General features: G+C 40.6%; 6 protein-coding genes across 11 annotated transcripts; 2 read left to right on the top strand and 4 right to left on the bottom strand.

Moving 5' to 3' along the window:
* Positions 1-236: 236 nt before the first annotated feature.
* Positions 237-5,003, bottom strand: LOC108038446 (CD109 antigen-like). The gene is made up of 9 exons (XM_044461651.1): positions 4,894-5,003; positions 3,321-4,244; positions 2,901-2,983; positions 2,728-2,813; positions 2,439-2,670; positions 2,334-2,378; positions 1,791-1,881; positions 670-1,738; positions 237-590 (listed from the first exon to the last, which is right to left on the bottom strand). Exons 1-9 carry the CDS (start codon positions 4,953-4,955, stop codon positions 276-278), a joined length of 2,907 nt encoding a protein of 968 aa, XP_044317586.1. The 5' UTR covers positions 4,956-5,003; the 3' UTR covers positions 237-275.
* Positions 5,004-5,421: 418 nt separating this feature from the next.
* On the bottom strand, positions 5,422-7,553 carry LOC108037890 (lipoyl synthase, mitochondrial). Its single transcript, XM_017114559.2, has 5 exons — positions 7,390-7,553; positions 6,991-7,323; positions 6,298-6,454; positions 6,183-6,240; positions 5,422-6,120 (listed from the first exon to the last, which is right to left on the bottom strand). Exons 1-5 carry the CDS (start codon positions 7,438-7,440, stop codon positions 5,589-5,591), a joined length of 1,131 nt encoding a protein of 376 aa, XP_016970048.1. The 5' UTR covers positions 7,441-7,553; the 3' UTR covers positions 5,422-5,588.
* Positions 7,554-7,864: 311 nt separating this feature from the next.
* LOC108037888 (presenilin homolog) lies at positions 7,865-10,440 on the top strand. Of its 4 annotated transcripts, none has more exons than XM_017114556.2 (9): positions 7,865-8,008; positions 8,066-8,303; positions 8,359-8,591; positions 8,658-8,867; positions 8,921-9,141; positions 9,220-9,318; positions 9,376-9,627; positions 9,848-10,012; positions 10,067-10,440. In XM_017114556.2, the coding sequence occupies exons 2-9, from the start codon at positions 8,139-8,141 to the stop codon at positions 10,333-10,335; spliced, it is 1,614 nt and encodes a 537-aa protein (XP_016970045.1). In that variant the 5' UTR covers positions 7,865-8,008; positions 8,066-8,138; the 3' UTR covers positions 10,336-10,440. The 4 variants fall into 4 exon arrangements, with proteins under 4 accessions (XP_016970045.1, XP_016970044.1, XP_016970047.1 ...); XM_017114555.2 differs by having other exon boundaries at positions 7,866-8,008; positions 8,063-8,303; XM_017114558.2 differs by having other exon boundaries at positions 7,868-8,008; positions 8,063-8,303; positions 9,376-9,528.
* LOC108037891 (39S ribosomal protein L15, mitochondrial) lies at positions 10,392-11,449 on the bottom strand. The gene is made up of 2 exons (XM_017114561.2): positions 11,264-11,449; positions 10,392-11,200 (listed from the first exon to the last, which is right to left on the bottom strand). Exons 1-2 carry the CDS (start codon positions 11,366-11,368, stop codon positions 10,445-10,447), a joined length of 861 nt encoding a protein of 286 aa, XP_016970050.1. The 5' UTR covers positions 11,369-11,449; the 3' UTR covers positions 10,392-10,444.
* A 110-nt stretch (positions 11,450-11,559) lies between these two features.
* LOC108037892 lies at positions 11,560-13,610 on the top strand. Of its 3 annotated transcripts, none has more exons than XM_017114563.2 (4): positions 11,560-11,745; positions 11,820-12,405; positions 12,658-13,279; positions 13,334-13,610. In XM_017114563.2, the coding sequence occupies exons 1-4, from the start codon at positions 11,658-11,660 to the stop codon at positions 13,526-13,528; spliced, it is 1,491 nt and encodes a 496-aa protein (XP_016970052.2). In that variant the 5' UTR covers positions 11,560-11,657; the 3' UTR covers positions 13,529-13,610. The 3 variants fall into 3 exon arrangements, with proteins under 3 accessions (XP_016970052.2, XP_016970053.1, XP_016970051.2); XM_017114562.2 differs by having other exon boundaries at positions 11,561-11,745; positions 12,646-13,279; XM_017114564.2 differs by lacking the exon at positions 13,334-13,610 and having other exon boundaries at positions 12,651-12,816.
* Positions 13,542-15,520, bottom strand: LOC108037893 (4-hydroxyphenylpyruvate dioxygenase). Its single transcript, XM_017114565.2, has 5 exons — positions 15,413-15,520; positions 14,988-15,014; positions 14,500-14,883; positions 13,739-14,392; positions 13,542-13,675 (listed from the first exon to the last, which is right to left on the bottom strand). Exons 1-5 carry the CDS (start codon positions 15,413-15,415, stop codon positions 13,601-13,603), a joined length of 1,143 nt encoding a protein of 380 aa, XP_016970054.1. The 5' UTR covers positions 15,416-15,520; the 3' UTR covers positions 13,542-13,600.
* Between the last annotated feature and the right edge of the window lie 3,013 nt (positions 15,521-18,533).

The raw sequence follows: 18,533 nt of genomic DNA, 5'->3' as shown, positions 1-18,533 counted from the left end.
TACGTTGAAGCGGTATGAGAGCTGGACGAGAGCGCGACCCTGTCCAGTGGCCGAAAACTTAACCCGCCGAGCATTCCTTGGAAGCTCGTGGGACTGCAGCATCATCTCATTCTCGGGGGCCACTCTTATGGTTTTCCAGTTATCATCCGAAATCGAATACCTAATGTTAATTTCTCCAACACCTGTGTGGGTTTGCAGTTCGAATTTGGCCAGAGCCATTAGGGCCACAACCGATTCCTGGGACGAGGCGAATCTCCCGTTGCTGTTGCGCTTTGCTAATCAGCCAATAAACAATGGACATTGTTGACAGTGAATCCTTCAATTTCTTTCTCCAGCAGAGCGAGCAGGACATAGGCGGTGACCTCGTAGTCGCTCATGCCGTTTTCTGAACCGGGCCACCACTTGAGGTCACCTTCCCGGCTTGCCATACCTTCCAACTTGGACAGAACTCCATCGGCCTTAACATTTTTTGCCAATTGAAGGGCCAGAGCGGCGATGGCCAGATCATACGGCTCATTTGACTGGTCCACTTCCCGGGCCACAAATTGAACGGCCTTATCAATTACATTCTGAAACTTGGAGATGTGCTCCTGTAAATAAAAAAAAACAATTTAATGTAAATTAATTTTAAAGAATAGGATGATTTTTTCAAGCAGACAGAAAGTTTACCTTATTCTCGTAAAAGGCCAGCAGTACGAATGAGGTAAGAGCCAAGGGAGTTTCATAGTGATTTTTATAGGCCCTGCCCAGCTCGCGGAAATATCCATTTTGCTCCTGCCGGGAAGCGAGGAACTCGAGGCCAGCTGTTAAGACGTTGGGATCAATGTCTATATATTTAGCAGCCTGGTGGAATGAGCGGATTATAAAGGCGGTGATCCAAGTGCTGCCCGTAACATCAGCCTTTCCAAAAGCGCTGAAGGAACCGTCATCCAATTTGTAGGTCAGTTCGTTGTGGTAGCCACTTTCCAAATATTTTTTGGCAAGACCCAATATCTCAGAATTGTTGCTTTGGCTCGCTTCCAAAGCCAGGATTTGAGATATGAAGTTTAGCAGATTCTGATCCCCAGTGCGCAATCCAACTAGATCCTCCATGTTTGGCAGTTGTGGCACCAAGATCCTTCCGCTTACTTTAAAATCTATGAACGTAGAGTCTTCCACAACATCAGGGGGTATATCTACGTCTACTGTTTTCTCCTGCTCGGACGAATTCAAGGGATGGTGCCCTTCTAGGTTGACTAATATGGTTTTGCTGACATAATTGGTCGCGCCTTCGGCTTCCACTTTCAATCTCTGGACGATAGTGTCACTGGCAATTGGGGATACCGCAGTAATTTTCAGATTGATTAGACCCACTTTGTTTGGGCGGATCATAAATAAAGTGCTTTGTCCGCTATTGGTGGGTATCCGTAGCCCCTTTTCCCGCTGCCACTTCGTCACATTCCCATTGGTGACCTCGATAATCTCGTACTCCTTGTCGGAGCTATCTATCGATATCGTCGCCTCCACAGGAGTGCCCAAGAAATTGTACACCATGACGGGAATGGAAACTACTTCACCTCTTTTCACAGAATATGGCAGATTAGTGGTAATAAAGAAAGGGCGGAACACTTGAAGTCTGGTTGGGATCTTGGCCACGGCAATGCCCGAATCGGTGTTCAAAGAGAAGCCAGTGACAATCCATGAAGTCATAGTATCGGGGATCCGTTTAATCAGCGTTATATTTCCATTGTCACCCACTCTGAAAAATTCAGTTAGATCGTAGATTTTGAATTTAAAAATTACATTCTTACTCAGTTATATTTGAAAATAGCCAAGTGTCAGGAAACCACTGAGAAGTTGATGGAGGAGTATCCTTTACAATTTCTGAAGAACGTAGGCCGTCTGAAATTAATGAATGTTTTATTGCAAACAAGAAAGGAAGCAAGCTTCGAAAAGCCGAAGTTTACATACCCTTGCAGTTATTAAAAAAAGGACTACATCGAATTCCTATATTACAAAAAACAATGAGGATATGTCGATTTTAACCTGCATTTTGCCATCGTTTCTATGGCAGCTACATGATATTGTTGTCCGAATTTGACAAAAAAGAGTAATTTGGATATAGTAAATAAATAAATACTACCTGCAATAGAAAGATAACTTTTGGGAAAATTTCAAGCAGATAGCTTTAAAACTGAGGGACTAGTTTGCGTGGAAACGGACGGATGGACAGACGGATGGACATACGGACATGGCTAGATCGACTCTTCTGTTGATGCTGATCAAGAATATAAATACCTTATAGGGTCGGAAATTACTGAAATTATAATACCCTCGGCAAGGATATAGCTTACCGTGTTTCGGAGGACAGTTATTATTGAATCTCCACGTCAAAATATCTGACAAATAATGTGTTTAGTTTGGTGCAAATATTCTTCACAAAGTAGACATTTACTCACCATTACACCAGTCTGGGTCGTTGTATATTTTTGCATTGGTCAGCGTTACCACAGCGTTCGAGTACTTTTCGAGATTGTTAAATATTTGGTTATGGTCGAGGTCGTTGTCAGTTGTATAAAGCAGCACTCTCTGGTCAACTCCCAGGAGACCGACAAAAGAATGGGGATCGGTTTTTACCTTGAGGCCCACCAATTCGTTGGGATTTGCCGTCGCAGGTGCTGTGATTTCAATCTGTTGGGAAGCGCAAATTATTAATTATTATATGCTATGTTTTATGTCGAATCCTACCGAGTTGTTGAATTCCTTTTCAAAATAAATCGTCTTCTCATCAAACCGATATACCCCATCCTTAATGTTATGCACATAAATTGTAGCTTGAGGGATCATCTCAAAGGTGGGTTGCAATACTAATTTACTTTTACCTTTATCTACTCGTACATATTTGTTTAAGATTTTATTACCCTGAACTACAATTGTTAACATGAAGTAGGAAATATCGTCTGTGGACATTACATTGATTATTAGCGGGTTCTTTAGTTTGTGTCTGTAGAGTAAAATATATTGATATAATTATGGTTAGTTACAAATTATAGGATCTTTTTAAAAGCACTTGCCTTTTACTATCAACATCGATTATTAGTGCCTTGTCGACCTTATGCAAATATTGTTGAATGGGGGCCGCATTTTCAAATGTAGCCGTTACAAGGCAAATTTTGCACCATTTACCGGGAAGCATCATTTTTTGGGTGGCAGTGCCATAACGAAGGGAAGAACTGAATGTTCTAGCTATATGACAGCACGAAACGTGGAACTTAACTTTATGTGTCGAGTGCATGACAGGAGAACCGTCCACATTCCTGACCAAAACGAAAAAGTCGTACAATCTTTCTGGAATGAAATTCGTAGGCCAAGAGCGACCCTCCAGCTTGTGGCGATGTTGATGGAGGGTCACGTAGGCGGTGCCGTTTTTCCGGAGATCAGTCAGTTCCTCCGTCACAGTAGCCACAATTTTTAAGTCACTCTTGGTGGTAGGCGTAATGGGAAACTCCACATCGGCATGACCATCGATTGGCAGTGTTTTCTCAATTGCACTGCCCTCGATCGAAACAACAACAGAACCCTTGACGGCCTTTAAAGAGGAGTATTTGGCCCATATCTTTGCTTTGATAATTCCATCGCTGGCGACCACGTCTTTAGAAGTTTGCACAATTACCCCAAACTTCGGCTCCATTAATTGGTCCACCTTGATGACCTTGGTCTTCTTGCCCTCGCCCTGCACTGTAACAGCTAGACTCCAGTTTCCCAGCACCAGCTGATCGGACAACTGGAGTTCTCCGGAGAAAACCCCCATGGTCGGCTTGACATCATTCCACTGTTTCATCAGATTTTGAGCTCCATCGCGGATCTTTATAGAAATGGGCTGGTTGATCATGGCGGGTCGGGTGCGCTTATCCAAGAAAAGAATTCTGAACTGCATGAGATCAGCGGGCTTGTAGATGGCCTTGTCTGTCTGGATGTAGATCCAGGTTTTGTCGACGGCAAAGTCGAGTTTTGCGGAGTCCTGGAATTCGACACCCCCAACACCCTTCGCTTTAAGATGGTAGTCACCATCGGTGAGTTTTGGCACATCGAAATCCACGTTTTTCCAGGACATGGGTGCCAACTGGATTTCCTTAGTTATACTGAATGAGGGTCCGGTTAGGCTGACAGAGACATTGGTGGACTCAGTTGCGTTGTGCATGATAATGCCAATGCCATAAGTGGTGTTGGACCGAATAGTCTTGGGTCCCACAATCGAATAGAAACTGCGAAATAAACAACAAACATTGATTTTACTGTGCTGTAGCACAACAGCAAACTAATCAAAGTTAAGTTCCGAAATATATAGATGTTCGAGTTGAGTTTATATAAATATCGGTAACAAAAAAAAAGGATTTTTTTTTAGTAATTTAACCTGGTCACCTGTTACAATCTTATTTTTTGTGCTTTGTATAGCTAAAATATATTCTCAAACGTTCTCAATAAAACAATAAATAAAAGCGACCAAATCGGCACGTTAAAACTATTTTGGAATTTCCGAAATGTTAAAAATGGTTCTGAAAACATTTTACCGTTATTAAATACTTCTACTGGAAATTCATTGGATGTCACAGCATCATTGGGTTATCATCTACTTCCGGGAAGTCAGCAAAATAAATAAGCGATCAAACAAATTTTTTTGCAATTATCAATAGGACAATCGGACAATGAATTTATTGGAATACATATTTACAAAACTTGGAATTTTTGTTAAATTTATCTTTTTTTTGTAAATTCTTCAAGGAAACCTAAATCAATTTAAATTATGATATTTTAATAGAAGTCTTGTGAAATCAAATACCAGTTGTAACATAATTTTGTCTATATAGTTATTTCAATGCATTTCCTTTTAATTAAAATTAATTTTTAACTTACCCACTGGCATTAATTAAAAACACATTTTGCAAAAAATAAAAAATAAGAATGAACCGCAACATATCTCAGTCTTTTCCTTACACTTTTTCAATAGAACACTGATATGAATCGACTAATCAACTTAAAGCGACCCAGCTGAATGAGCTCTACCGAAAGCGGAATGGGATTTTATACCATCTGATACTCTTAACAAACGTTGTTGTTAACGAATTCTAAAAAAGCTCTTAGAGTATATTATAATTTCATCCACAAATTTGCTGCGGTGTGAAGGAGACATTTGCGTCTCTGTCCAGTAAATACTATACTTTTAACAACTTTTTAACTAGTAAATAAAATATCAATAACTTTAATGTTAACATATTGGAATAAAATTGAATAAAGGTTGAATATTTTATAGAATATAACATTTTCGTAATAGCTGCTAGGGTATACAAACCCCGGTTTGCGGAAGTTTGCCTTTTTTTTATTGTTTTTAATTAGATAAATAAACCGCAATAAAAATACATTACAAATAAAAAATTAAAAAAAAAAAACTATAAAATTCGAATTTATTTTTAAATAATAAATTTGATTTATGGTAATATATACATTGCACAACAAGCGAAAGGTTTGTAAACAAAAGGCTTAGCTAAAAGTATCAATATGTTTATGAAGGCATGCTGAAATTTTTTAATCAGAAAGGCAGAAAGATCGTCCTACTCCTTGGGGATTGCATTGGCGTTTTGCCTTTTTTTACGGTTTTCCAATATACTCGTGATGAAAAACTCGCCTGCTTTATAAGAGCTGCGAACCAGCGGACCACTGGCCGTGTACAGGAAACCCATTTGGTTACCACGCTCCTCCCAGTGTTTAAACTTCTCAGGCGTGACGTATTCTATAACCTTGAGGTGCTTGTTCGTGGGCTGCATATACTGCCCCAAGGTAACACAATCGACTCCGGCCTCCCGCAGATCCTTTAAAGTGTTTTCAATCTCCCCATCCGTTTCACCGAGGCCCAGCATAATTGAGCTCTTTGTGATGAGATTGGGATTGAACTTCTTCGCTTCGGTAAGCACCTGCAGGGTTTGACGATAGTGGGCGCGTCTATCTCGCACATAGGGTGTGAGTTTCTCGACCGTCTCGATGTTGTGCGCATACACATCCAGGCCGCAGTTGGCAATCGTCGCTACACACTCCAGATTGCCCCGAAAGTCCGGTACCAGGCACTCCACGAATATGTTGGAGTTACTGAAAATAAAGTATTTTTTAAGTATATAATGTTCAATCTTAGTCTGCATTAAACGTTTTACCGAGCTTTAATTTCCCGAACTGTTTCAGCTATGTGCTTCGAGCCGCCGTCTGGCAAATCTATGATGAAGGTAAAATTAAATTAACTGACCAGTCAAAAACCATTTCAATACCAACCATCTCGATCTACCGAGGTCAACACAATGTAATCCAATCCCCAGGAGGCAATGGCCGTGGCCGTGTTGACGGGCTCATTCACGTCCAGGGGCGGTGGCTTACGAGCCGTCTTTACCGAGCAAAATCGACAGCCTCGGGTGCAAGTATCACCCATGAGCTGGAAAATATATTCAACAAAGTCGTTTAGTAAAAAAAATGTATTAATTTTTATATATGTAATTTTGTTTACAACCTTAAGGTTGTACTATTGATAATTATGAGTCAAAAATATAGAAAAGAGCTTTGTGGGAGGCCCAAAACAAATATTTTTGGACCACACAGATTCTTGTATGGATAGATCTTTAATTGTTCAAATACTTAGTTTAATATTCTGTGAGTTATAAAAGCAAATTGTTTAAAAAAAATTTTAATTGAGAAACTATTTTTAACTATTCTTGACTCTTCTAATAAAAATTCGAAAGAAATAAATATGTTTTTAAAGACATAAAGTTCACCACCAATACAGTTTTCTCATTTTTAAGAGCTTAAAATCTTATGTTGCTTTGAAGGACAGAAATTAAAGGCATGCATATGTGACTTAAAGAATTTCTAAACGACATAAACGGTGGAAAATTCTGTGACACTCCCGACAAAATAATACACATTATCTGTTATCAGCAGAGGTCACCGGGTGGTCTGGTTCTATTTTCTCACCATAATTGTGGCTGTCTGGGTGCCATGCTCGCCGCCGCCCCAGCACTCGCCTATGTTCGGACACCGCGCTTCCTCGCAGACGGTGGACAGCTTGAGGTCCCTCATCTGGGCCTTGATCTTGGCGTAGTTCTTGCCCACGGGAATCGTCGTCTTCAGCCAGGGTGGCAGTCGAAGGCGCTGCTCCTCGCCCTTTTCGCGGCGCAGCTTTCCCTCATAGTTTTCCCATTCGTTTTTCGAGTACTCCGGATTTTGGACAAAGTCCTGGAAGTTGGGTCCCTTGGCCAGACGTTCCCGTATCTCATCCAGCTTTTCCGCATTTGTTGATGCCGCACGCTGCATTATTCAACAAAAATAAATTAATTTTACCTAGAGTACACGAATACAAATTTGTTTACTTACGGTGGCAATTACAATGGGGGCCTCCACGTGTGATTTTAAAGCTCGTAACATAGTGAAGATCCAATTTAATGAATTAATCAATTATTTATCAATGATTTTATTTTGTTTGTCGAATCTTATGAAATGAATAGTGCGACCGTGCTTAACCTTAGGGAAAACAGCTGATTTTATATTTTTGAAGTGCCGTTTAGTATTAATTCGATTGCAATTAATCGATAATCATTACAATTATTATGGTTAGGGGTAAATTTCCGACAGAATACAGATCTTTCAAATATTAGTTTCTGAGAAAGATATATAAAATCGGTGCAACTGGTGTTATTAATACAGAAACTTTAATACGCCTTTATATAATATATTCTTACTTATATATTTTATTATATCGTGATATGACTTCTGTTTTTTTAATTGATTATTACAACTTAATTTTATGTTACTTTGCTAATTACAAAAGATCCCCCTTGCATATTTTATGCCACTCCCATGAAACCTTGAAAAGTATTCTAAAATCGATAGCTAAGCCGCACTTCCCATTGTCCATCACTAGTCTATGAGTCGCTTTTTCGTCAAAACAAAAGAAAGTTTTGCTCCAGCTACATTTACTTTGGTTCCGCTAATCGTGAGTAGCTTCCGATCCAATTGGTTCCAGATCATAATCAGTGAGATCCCCCAGAAGTTCCCATCCCACAACTACGGCTTCGCAGGGGGCGGCGTCCAGCGCTACGGAGGCGAACGAACGCACACCACTGATGGCTGCTGTCAATCTTCAGGCTTCGTGCTCCTCCGGACTCGCCTCCGGAGACGATGCCACTGCGACCAGCCAGAACGGCGAGGCGGAGCGTTTGGAGCGTCCTCCAAAGCGACAACATCAGCGAAACAACTACGGTTCCGGCAATCAGGATCAACCAGATGCGGTGAGTCCTCTAATACGAGAGTCAGAATCACTTTTAACTATTTCCTTTCTGCCAGGCCATACTTGCAGTTCCCAATGTGGTGATGCGGGAACCCGGCGGTCAAAGACCTTCAAGACTGAGTGGAGGAGGGGGCGGCGGTCCGCCCACAAATGAAATGGAGGAGGAGCAGGGCCTGAAATACGGCGCCCAGCATGTGATTAAATTGTTTGTACCCGTCTCCCTCTGCATGCTGGTGGTGGTGGCCACCATCAACTCCATCAGCTTCTACAACAGCACGGATGTCTATCTGTACGGTTTGATTTAATAACACCATCCTGTACATTTAATCACAAAAGATTGTTCTTACTACACCAGTCTATACACTCCTTTCCACGAGCAATCACCGGAGCCAAGCGTAAAATTCTGGAATGCCTTGGCTAACTCTTTGATCCTGATGAGCGTGGTGGTGGTGATGACCATTCTGCTGATTGTTCTGTATAAGAAACGTTGCTACCGTATTATTCATGGCTGGCTCATTCTTTCTTCTTTTATGTTATTGTTCATCTTTACGTACTTATATTTGGAGTAAGCGTAAGTCACTTCTATCAAGTTCTTTAATAACGATTTGTTAATTTTAGAGAGCTCCTTCGTGCCTATAACATACCCATGGACTATCCCACTGCCGTTCTGATTATGTGGAACTTTGGTGTGGTCGGAATGATGGCCATCCATTGGCAGGGTCCTCTGCGGCTGCAGCAAGGATATCTTATATTTGTAGCTGCCCTGATGGCGTTGGTGTTCATCAAATATCTGCCAGAATGGACTGCCTGGGCTGTTTTGGCTGCCATTTCTATTTGGGGTGAGTTTTGAAGTGAACTCTTTTACTGGACTGTTGTTGTTATATTAATGACTTGTTGGTTTTTTAATTAATTTACAGATCTCATTGCTGTTCTTTCTCCAAGAGGACCTCTTCGCATATTAGTGGAAACGGCCCAGGAACGAAATGAACAAATCTTTCCCGCACTGATCTACTCATGTAATAATGATACACTACTTTGAAGATTTTCGTATTCACAGTTTTTCTGTTTGTTAGCCACTGTTGTTTACGCACTTGTGGGCACTGTTACGCCCCAGCAGGCCGACGCCACATCATCGCCCTCATCCAGCAACTCCACCACAACAACGAGGGCCACTCAAAATTCCCTGGCTTCGCCGGAGGCAGCGGCGGTTAGTGGCTCACGCTCAGGTAACTCCCATCCTCGACAAAATCAGCGGGACGATAGCAGTGTACTGGCAACTGAAGGTATGCCACTTGTGACTTTTAAAAGCAATTTGCGCGGAAACGGTACATATGCATTATATTTTTTATGATTTTTATACTCCTCTCAAATGTGTATATTGCTTTGTTCTGTATTTATTGTCTTGTATAGTTTTGTTGGGCATATGGTATACAGCGCTACTAGTAGAACATCATTCAAAATAACGCCGCGAAATGGTCTGGTCTATTTCAAGGCAATTTGTGGAATTCCACCTTTAATGCTTAATTTCGCTGATCTTCTTTTTAGCCGAGGCTGCGGGCTTTACGCAGGAATGGTCTAACAATTTAAGCGAACGTGTGGCCCGTCGCCAGATTGAGGTGCAAAGTACCCAGAGTGGAAGCGCTCAGCGTTCAAACGAGTACAGAACAGTCACTGCACCAGACCCGAATCATCCGGATGGGCAAGAAGAGCGTAAGCATTCAGTACCTTAAATCACACCATTTCTTTAATGCATTTTTTACTTAGGTGGCATCAAACTGGGTCTCGGCGATTTCATCTTTTATTCGGTATTAGTGGGCAAAGCCTCCAGTTACGGCGACTGGACGACTACAATCGCTTGCTTTGTAGCCATCCTGATTGGACTCTGCCTCACCCTTCTACTGCTGGCTATTTGGCGTAAGGCCCTGCCCGCTCTGCCCATCTCAATTACCTTCGGATTGATATTCTGCTTCGCCACCAGTGCGGTGGTCAAGCCGTTCATGGAGGATTTATCGGCCCAGCAGGTGTTTATATAAACAAATCAAAAAGACAAGGACATAATAAATGTCCCACAGTATCATAGTCTAACAAAGCTTTTTGTAACCCACTTTATTTAACAAAATGCATAATAACAAACTCAACTGATTATTGTTTGCGCTTGATGATAGTTTTGTCTACTATGTTGATCAGCCATCCGGGTTCTAGTCCGAAGAAAACTTGTCTTGGGTCCTTGGCAGTACTAAGCATATCGTAGGCGGAATCATCTTCAATTTTGGGTAGCTGGTAGCCGTATTTTTGGGCTAGCACCAAGCGATCCTGGCTGATCTCCTCAGGATTGGCGAGGTAGCCGCGATTCTTGGGATTAGTATAGTAGTCGACGGCGTCCTGAGGAGGCAGCATGCGGCTGGGTATAGGGACTCCCTTTTGGAACCACTTCTTTGGATTGGCCAGCATGTGCAGGCTGCGAGGATCGTAGTAGGCGGTACGGATTACCCCGCCGTTTTTCTCTATAGCCGCTATTACCGCCTCGCTGGCGTGCTGCACCTCAATGTTGATCTTGGCCTGAAAGTTGTCCAGTCCGTCATCCGTTAGTTGGAATCCGTATTCCATCTCAGCGGGTTTCAGCTTAAGCAGGCCGGAATTGCACAGAGTACTAATGTCGATGGGGTGGCTGATGTCTATCCTGTTGGTGTCGATGAGCACCTGCAGCTGGAGCAGAGAGATGGGCGGATACTGGCGCTTCATGTGGTGTCCTTTGTAATAAGGCTCGTAGGGGAATCTCAGGTAAAAAGGCTGATTTCCCGTTTCGTAACCCAGTCGCATAAAGTTCTGTCGCTGTCCAGATCCCTTGTTGCCCGCTCCGTGTTTGTCGCCGCCGTGTTGCGCCCTGCCACGCTTGTCCTGCCGGAAAACATAACATTAGTAAATGGTACTTCAATTTCGTGTTGTTATTCAACCACTCACATTTTGTTTGGAGTTCGGATTCGGTCGAAGATTCCCGATTTGCACACGCGGTAACGTGCGCAACAGCTTTAGAGCCTTGTCTGAGGTTTCCCGCAGGTGAGCCATGGCCAAGTTAACTAATTTATTTTATAAATTTATAAAGGTGAAAATCAAACTTGAACACGAGTAGAATGGCAAAAGGTAAGACCATAGTTAACAGGTTAAAAAATACCAACCGGCTAAATAATATTTACCATATTTTTAGTATTTAAAAACATTGGTGTATTTTATCATTCTGTTTGCCGTCACACTGTCCGGCGAATGCCAAGAAAACAAAACATTTCAATTTTCAAAAGGTTATAGAAAACTAAATTAACTAATTTATATCAGCTTATATTAAATATATTTAAATACAATGACGTGTGGAACATGTCGGGGTCACAAGGAGAAGAGTGTGAAGTGTCTTATAGCCGCATTGGACACGATCAAACAGCACGCTTTAAGTAAGTCGAGGCGAAGGGATAAACTTTGACCCATGTAGTAAATTAATTAAAATTTAATAAATAAAATAACATAGTGATGCAGAGGGATTCGGAGGAGAGTGCCAAGGCAATAGAAAACCTGAAGGCCCATAATGAAAAGCTGCACAAGGCGTTGGAGTTGTTAAAAGAGCGCCAAGAATCCATGATTCACGCTCAGAAGCGCAGGAAACTGTCGCCCAAGAAGATCAAAGACGACATATCCCCTCAGCCCCAAAGTCAAAACTCCCTGAACATGAACATAGCCCTTAGCAGTATCGATCTCTCGGACGAGGATCAGGAAATGGAGGAGGATGAGAGCATTGCGGAATCGGAGATCACTGCCCAAAGCCCGCGCAAACTGAGGCTACACAGACGGAAGCTGGACATCCAGAACCTTGAGAATGTGCAGCCAAACAATGTTTCTGCCACGGGCAGCAGTTGGATCCGTAAGACACCCAAGAATCCGGGAGTCGTCACCAAGCTGTCACTCACGCACAAAAATGGCAACTCCCACTTCAAACAAACTCGCCTAAAATTTGAAGCAAACAAAACTAGCACTTGTGAACAGGATGTTATAGAGGAAAGCCCCAATCTAAGCGCCAGCCTGAAGAGATCTCGGCCACCACGATCCCTAATGCAGAGGTAATTACTATTACGATAAATTCAGAGGAGTCACCGAATTATTTTCTAATACAATTAAGCGACTATAGAAATTTGATAAAACAGATAATCTTCGATTTTCATTAGAGATCTCTTTTTGAATAGTCATTAAATATATATAGTTGGTAGTATGTTGTTATATCCTGAGGATCACATTAAGATAATTTATAATTAAGGGATTACTGTGATACTTTTGGTTACTATTCTTTTTAATATTAAAAGCCAAGCTTGCAGAACAGACACCGCGACCGTTTCAAGCGCAGACGACTCGCTTACAACCAGCAGCAGTAGCATAATTAAGATCAGCAAGGCCAGTTTTGAGATGGATATGGAAGAATTCAAATTGGATAGCTCGGAGCTTCCGACCATGCCGCCACCAGCAACCCCTCCAGGCTTAAGGATCAACTGCACCTCGGATAGCGTGGTCATTCTAACTCCTGCTACCCAGGATATAATCTTCGTGAACGATACCCCCGAAGAAGTGATTAAAATGGGAACGATGGATGTGTTGGCTGAGATTATGAGGGACGACGATGACGCTTGCTCGAACGCTTTGAGACAGTTCGAAATGAAAATGATTGACCAGCAGAAGAATATTCAACCGAAACCCCCAAAAGTGGAAACTGCTACTCCACTTACCAAAGCTGTGAAAAGTGAACCCGTATCCCAACCAGAGGCTGATATGGCCAATGAGTCAACGAAAATGCCTCAGGATATTGAAAAGTACCTAGTAGACATCAAAGAAGAGGATAGCAAGGATTCGGAGGAAGAGTTTCCGCGACCCCTTTTAGTGAAAAAAGAACCTGCATTGACAGTCAAAGAACGTTTCAGCATTGAATGCGAGGAATGCGAAAAGGTTGGTACATTTCAATCATTTTCATTTCATAATTATAACCGTTTTCCAATTCAGTTTATTAATTTTATGGGCTCAAACCTGACAGATGAGAAGATTGAAGACTATTTGGCCAACTGCAAGCACGTTGACCCAAGAAGCTCGACACCACCGGGATTCTGGAATCCCCACATGGTTTCCTTTGCCGAAGACGATCCCCGCAACGAAGTTTTGATAGACACTCGGTTTAGAGACCAGCGTTTAAACAAATGACATTTAGGGAATATTTGTTATTCTGTTTAACGCATTTCATTTAATATGATTGTTTATTATTACATATTTGTTTCACAAGTTACCCCGTTTGGCTTGTTCGATTTCGATGGCCGTGAACAAGGACTTAAAGTTTCCAGCGCCAAATCCCTGAAATAGTGACGATTATCAATGACTGTTCTTAGCAATAATAGTTTAAGCAATAAATCTTACATTGTGATTATAGCGTTGGATTACTTCAAGAAAGAGAGTGGGCCTGTCTTGGCAGTTCTTCGTGAATATCTGCAGGAGATATCCGTTCTCATCAAAGTCAATCAAAATGTTCAACTTCTTCAGGACCTCCATGTCCTCCTTGATCTTGGTGCGGCTATGCGAAAGCTGTTCCTGCAGGAGCTCGTAGTACGAGGACGGGATGGTCAGGAACTCGGTGCCCCGAGCCTTCAAATTGCTCACCGCTTGGATGATGTCATCCGTGTTAAGAGCAATGTGCTGGACCCCGCCACCACCGTAGTACTCCACGTACTCCTGGATCTGCGACTTCTTCTTTCCATTGGCCGGCTCATTGATCGGCATCTTTACCGTCTCCTCGTAGTTGGCCATAACGATGGATCGCAACGCCGAGTACTCCGTGTGGATCTGGGAGTCGTCCACCGACCAGAAGCGATGGAACTGCAAGATCCTCTCGTACCACGAGGCCACACTCTCCATTTGCAGATCCGGCTGGTTGCCCACCACATGATCAATGAAGTTCAACTTGGTGGAAGGCAAGCCCTTCAGAAGAACATCCTCGGTCGCCCGCTGGAATCCGGGCAGGAAGTCTCCGACATAACCATTGCGCTCTACAAATGTGTGGGTGGTATCACCGTACTAAAAAAGATTAAAGATTTTTAAAAAACTACTAAAATACCTTGCCGGTTAAGACATTATTAACCCCTTAGCACTGTAAATAATTTCTTCTTTTCTGTATCAATTACCGTCTTGATGGTGGCGAATCTCACGAATCCCTTGTCATCGCTCTCCTCCCAGATGTCGCGCACCACTTCGGCGCCTCGGGACACCGCCAGGGTAAAGATGGCATTCAAATCCTCCACTTCGAAGGCTACATCCTTGACACCATCGCCGTGGCGCATCAAGTGGAGTCCATGCTCTTCGTCATCCGGAGTGTAGGCCGAGACGAACACAAAGACGATCTTGTTCTGACGCACGGCATGCTTGGCGAAGCGTCGTTCTCCGGTCTCTAATCCCTGATAGCCAAGAGGTTCGAAGCCCAGACGAGTGGTATAAAAGCTGGCCGCCTGCTTGGCGTTGCCAACGTAGAAAGTCAGGTGATCAAAGCTTAGAAATTTGCCGGCTTCAGGCTGAAATTTTAATGAAAATAAATTAATTATCATTTTTTTCTAACAACCGTTTAATTTGTAATTAAGAATTTCTTATATAAGATTCGATTTTGTTTCATGCTTACTTTGGTTCCTTTGTCAGTATAGCTTGTCTGTTGGCGGAAATTGGAAAAGGAGAATTGGTATTAGAGCATAAAATATATAATATATATATATTGATAAAGTACACTTCAAGAATTGATTTTCACATGGACATTGCGAGGAAAACCAAAGTTAAAATTAATTAATTACATTATAATGCCACATATTATTAATACATTTTGTATAGTATCTTGTGGACCTTTTCTAGGTTTCCTGGCAAAACTGAGAAAACGTGCGCAACATTCCAATTTTTAATACCATTAAGACTAAAGTACAGTCATCGGAATATTATAGTTTTATTAGTTTTACATTCAACTTTAAAAACTTAAGGATACATTTTTGTTGAAGTTATTTTTTTTCACACAATCTCGTTATTACATAACTTTTGGCACGTGTGTCAATCAATTACCATTATCACTCAGACTCAATTTATTCAAATCCTCTCTTCACACGCGATATAGATTTCTACGTTCCGTTGATCTTACACGATCTTCAAGATGATTATGGCCCGAGCTAAGCCAATCGGGCGCTTTATATAGGGCCCAGCCTCGGTCAGGTGAAAATCCTGTACTAATTTAAATAAAAGCCAAACTAGTATTTTGTTTATTTCAACTGCTATATATATCGGAATATCTTAAGTAGCTGGTTGTTGTTCGCATATTTTAACTGAACTTGCAGAAATTTGTTTACTAGAACAGGTGGATTACTTAATTAATGCAATCGGGTAGAATGAATTGCAATTTTGTAACCTACGGCGGGCCTCCATCGTGTTTATTTCTTATCAGTGCGGCTTTTTAGAAGTTTCTACAGTCAAAATTTCACTTCCCAAAGACCGTTACACGAAAATAACGCCAGTGATTATGCAAAATGTTTGAGTTCACGTTAGAATTCCACTAAATATTTATGAGGCGGCAGTCTAGTTTGCTCGAAGATCGGTTGCCAAGTCGCATTGAACTTGATTCAAGTTGCGAGCCTCCAAAATCGCAACAATAGCAAAACAGAGTGTTAATGTTATCTCGATTATTATTGTTATTGTTCCAGTGCATAATGTGTTTAGCCATTGTAGTTGTTTTGCATTAAAATCGCTTTGAAAAGTTCTCAAAACAAAACTGCGAAAACTGGTTTATAAAGTAGTCTGTTGTTATTATTTAATAACACGGCACACGCTTGACATAAATAACATATTTTGATGATTGCTTTAAATCGACTATAAATGCCTGGGATAATAACTTTAAGAGGATTAGAAAAGGATCTTAAAACATCCGCTTGATTGAGTTATATTTGAATAAAAAAGACTGGTTATTTTCATTGGAATGTATTAAATTAAGCAAATTCTGTTATTCTTCTAAAAATATTTTTAGACTTGTTTGATCTTTCGGATTTAATAACATAATAACATGAACAAATATAACATATTTTGATGATTGCTTTAAATCGACTATTAATTGATGGGATAATAACGTTAGAAAAGGATCTTAAAACATTAATTTGACTATTCTTTCTTTATTGTTGGGTCCGCATGATCGAGTTATATTTGAATAAAAAAGACTTGCGATGAACATTGGATTGTGATTTGAATTATCAAACAGGAATAAAATTAAGCAAGTTATATTATTTTTCTTTAAATATTTTAAGAGTTATTTGATCTGTTGAAGCTAATGAGGAAAATATCCAGCTTTATGTATGAGGATTCCAGGACTTTTTAGATTTTTAATCCTTATATATTAATATCTTATTAGGAGTTGGGAAGATATTTGAGTTTTTGAAAGTAATATACATGTTTTTATATCTGCATAAGTTACTCAAGCAGAACACAATTTTTCAAATTACCATCTAATATCTAACTTTAAGATCCTATTAATAAGTTATTTAATTTCTCAATGATATTTTGGGATAGGGCAGTTCTCTTAATCATTTTGACTGACGATTCGTGTCAGGTGTTTGGCAACATGCGACAAGCCTATAAATTAATCGTTTTTGTCGTTCTGTGGGATGCCCTAGAACAGTGAACACATGGCGTATGAGCAATTCGGGCAGCTAAGCATTAATGATTAGCCCTAGACAAAGTCTCCCCAGCTGCTGGCGACCAACTAATGATATACTGACAGTTCGAAAGGGGTGGTGCAGAGAAATTTGAGGGTGGAGGACTGCGATATGGTCGATTGGTCATTGGCAAGAAGCCAAATCGATGCTTGACATTTATTATGATTGGCTTATTAGGGCGCTGCAGAGGCGATAACCTGACAACAGTGCCGGTAGTTGGAAATAACACTTGTCGCCAAATTGTCCCAGAAGTTGTACCGGCTATAAAACCATATGGCTCAAAATATTCTTGCATTACTAACCAATTAAATTTCAGGTGAGCGAATGCGAATACTTAAGAATTAGGTATTCTTATACTTAAGAAATGCACCATTTCGAAGAAATTTCTTAAATTAATAAATTTAAAGTTTCTTCTGGGCTCATACATATGTTGTTTAATAATAAAATTAAATTTAATGATAACTAATATTTTTTAAGGTTCTAAATTTGGAATTTCTATTGCGAAATACGATCACGAATTTATCTACTTTTTGTAAAATACGAAATCAGTTTTCGCATCATTTATGTTATTATCGCCCTCATAAATATAATGGATTTCTATTTGTTTATTCTACACCTGGAGCTCCTTGAATTCCATTAGTCAATAAATCTGACGCACCCCAGTGGACCTATCCCAATAAAATTGGCCATCCCCTCCATATAAACTGATTTGCCATTAGCTGAGCAAACTTTTTTCCTTGGCGAAAGGAACGGTATTCTGCTCAGCTCGGGTTTGTTTTGGGTTTGATGTGGGTAGCCTGTTGCTCTATGGGGAGATTGTGTTTCCAAGGCTCTCCAGCGACCCTTTTCGGCTCGCTCTCAGTAGCTCTCTCTTTAGGTTAGACGGCATTGCCAGCAGGAAAACTTTCTCGCTTGGGGGTTGCTTTCTAAAAGGACTATTGCCAGACAGAAGGATGTGAGTCTCTATTGTTGTCGTCAGAAACTTCGACGGTGGTGCACAGAAAACAACGATAGGATTGACTTTAATTACAAAAAATAAATATAATAAATATATATATAAATTTATTTTGATTTAAAATATTTGAAATTAATATTTTCGATTAATTAGGATTTTCTGTTTTCCGTGTTTTTAATCATTAACAAATTATAATTCATTTTTTGGCAAAGGAATAAATAAATATTTTTCTTAAAGACTTCTTTATAATTTCTTCATCTAATAGTAAACGTGAATATTATTTTTTTTAAATCAAATTTAGTATATCTAAAAATTACGATTTTTATTATCAAAAAGGCTGATTCTAAGAGCTGACCGTGCAAAAATGGATATAGTTTTTTTTACATCATAATCATTTAACCCCTACAATGTCACTCCACAAAAGTTCTCTCAGTGTTGTGTTATTGTCCTTGTTGTCGTGGTTGTTGTTGTTGCCATAGCCGCAAGCTGTCGCCGGTCTACGTCACGCTTTTATCCTTCAGTCGCGTTTACT

This window comes from Drosophila rhopaloa, unplaced genomic scaffold (assembly GCF_018152115.1).
Source record: "Drosophila rhopaloa isolate 14029-0021.01 unplaced genomic scaffold, ASM1815211v1 contig_47, whole genome shotgun sequence".
In the NCBI taxonomy this organism is placed as follows: Eukaryota; Metazoa; Arthropoda; class Insecta; order Diptera; family Drosophilidae; genus Drosophila; species Drosophila rhopaloa.
The sequence above is the reverse complement of the archived record's forward strand: the minus strand, read 5'-3'. Positions and strand labels throughout refer to the sequence as shown.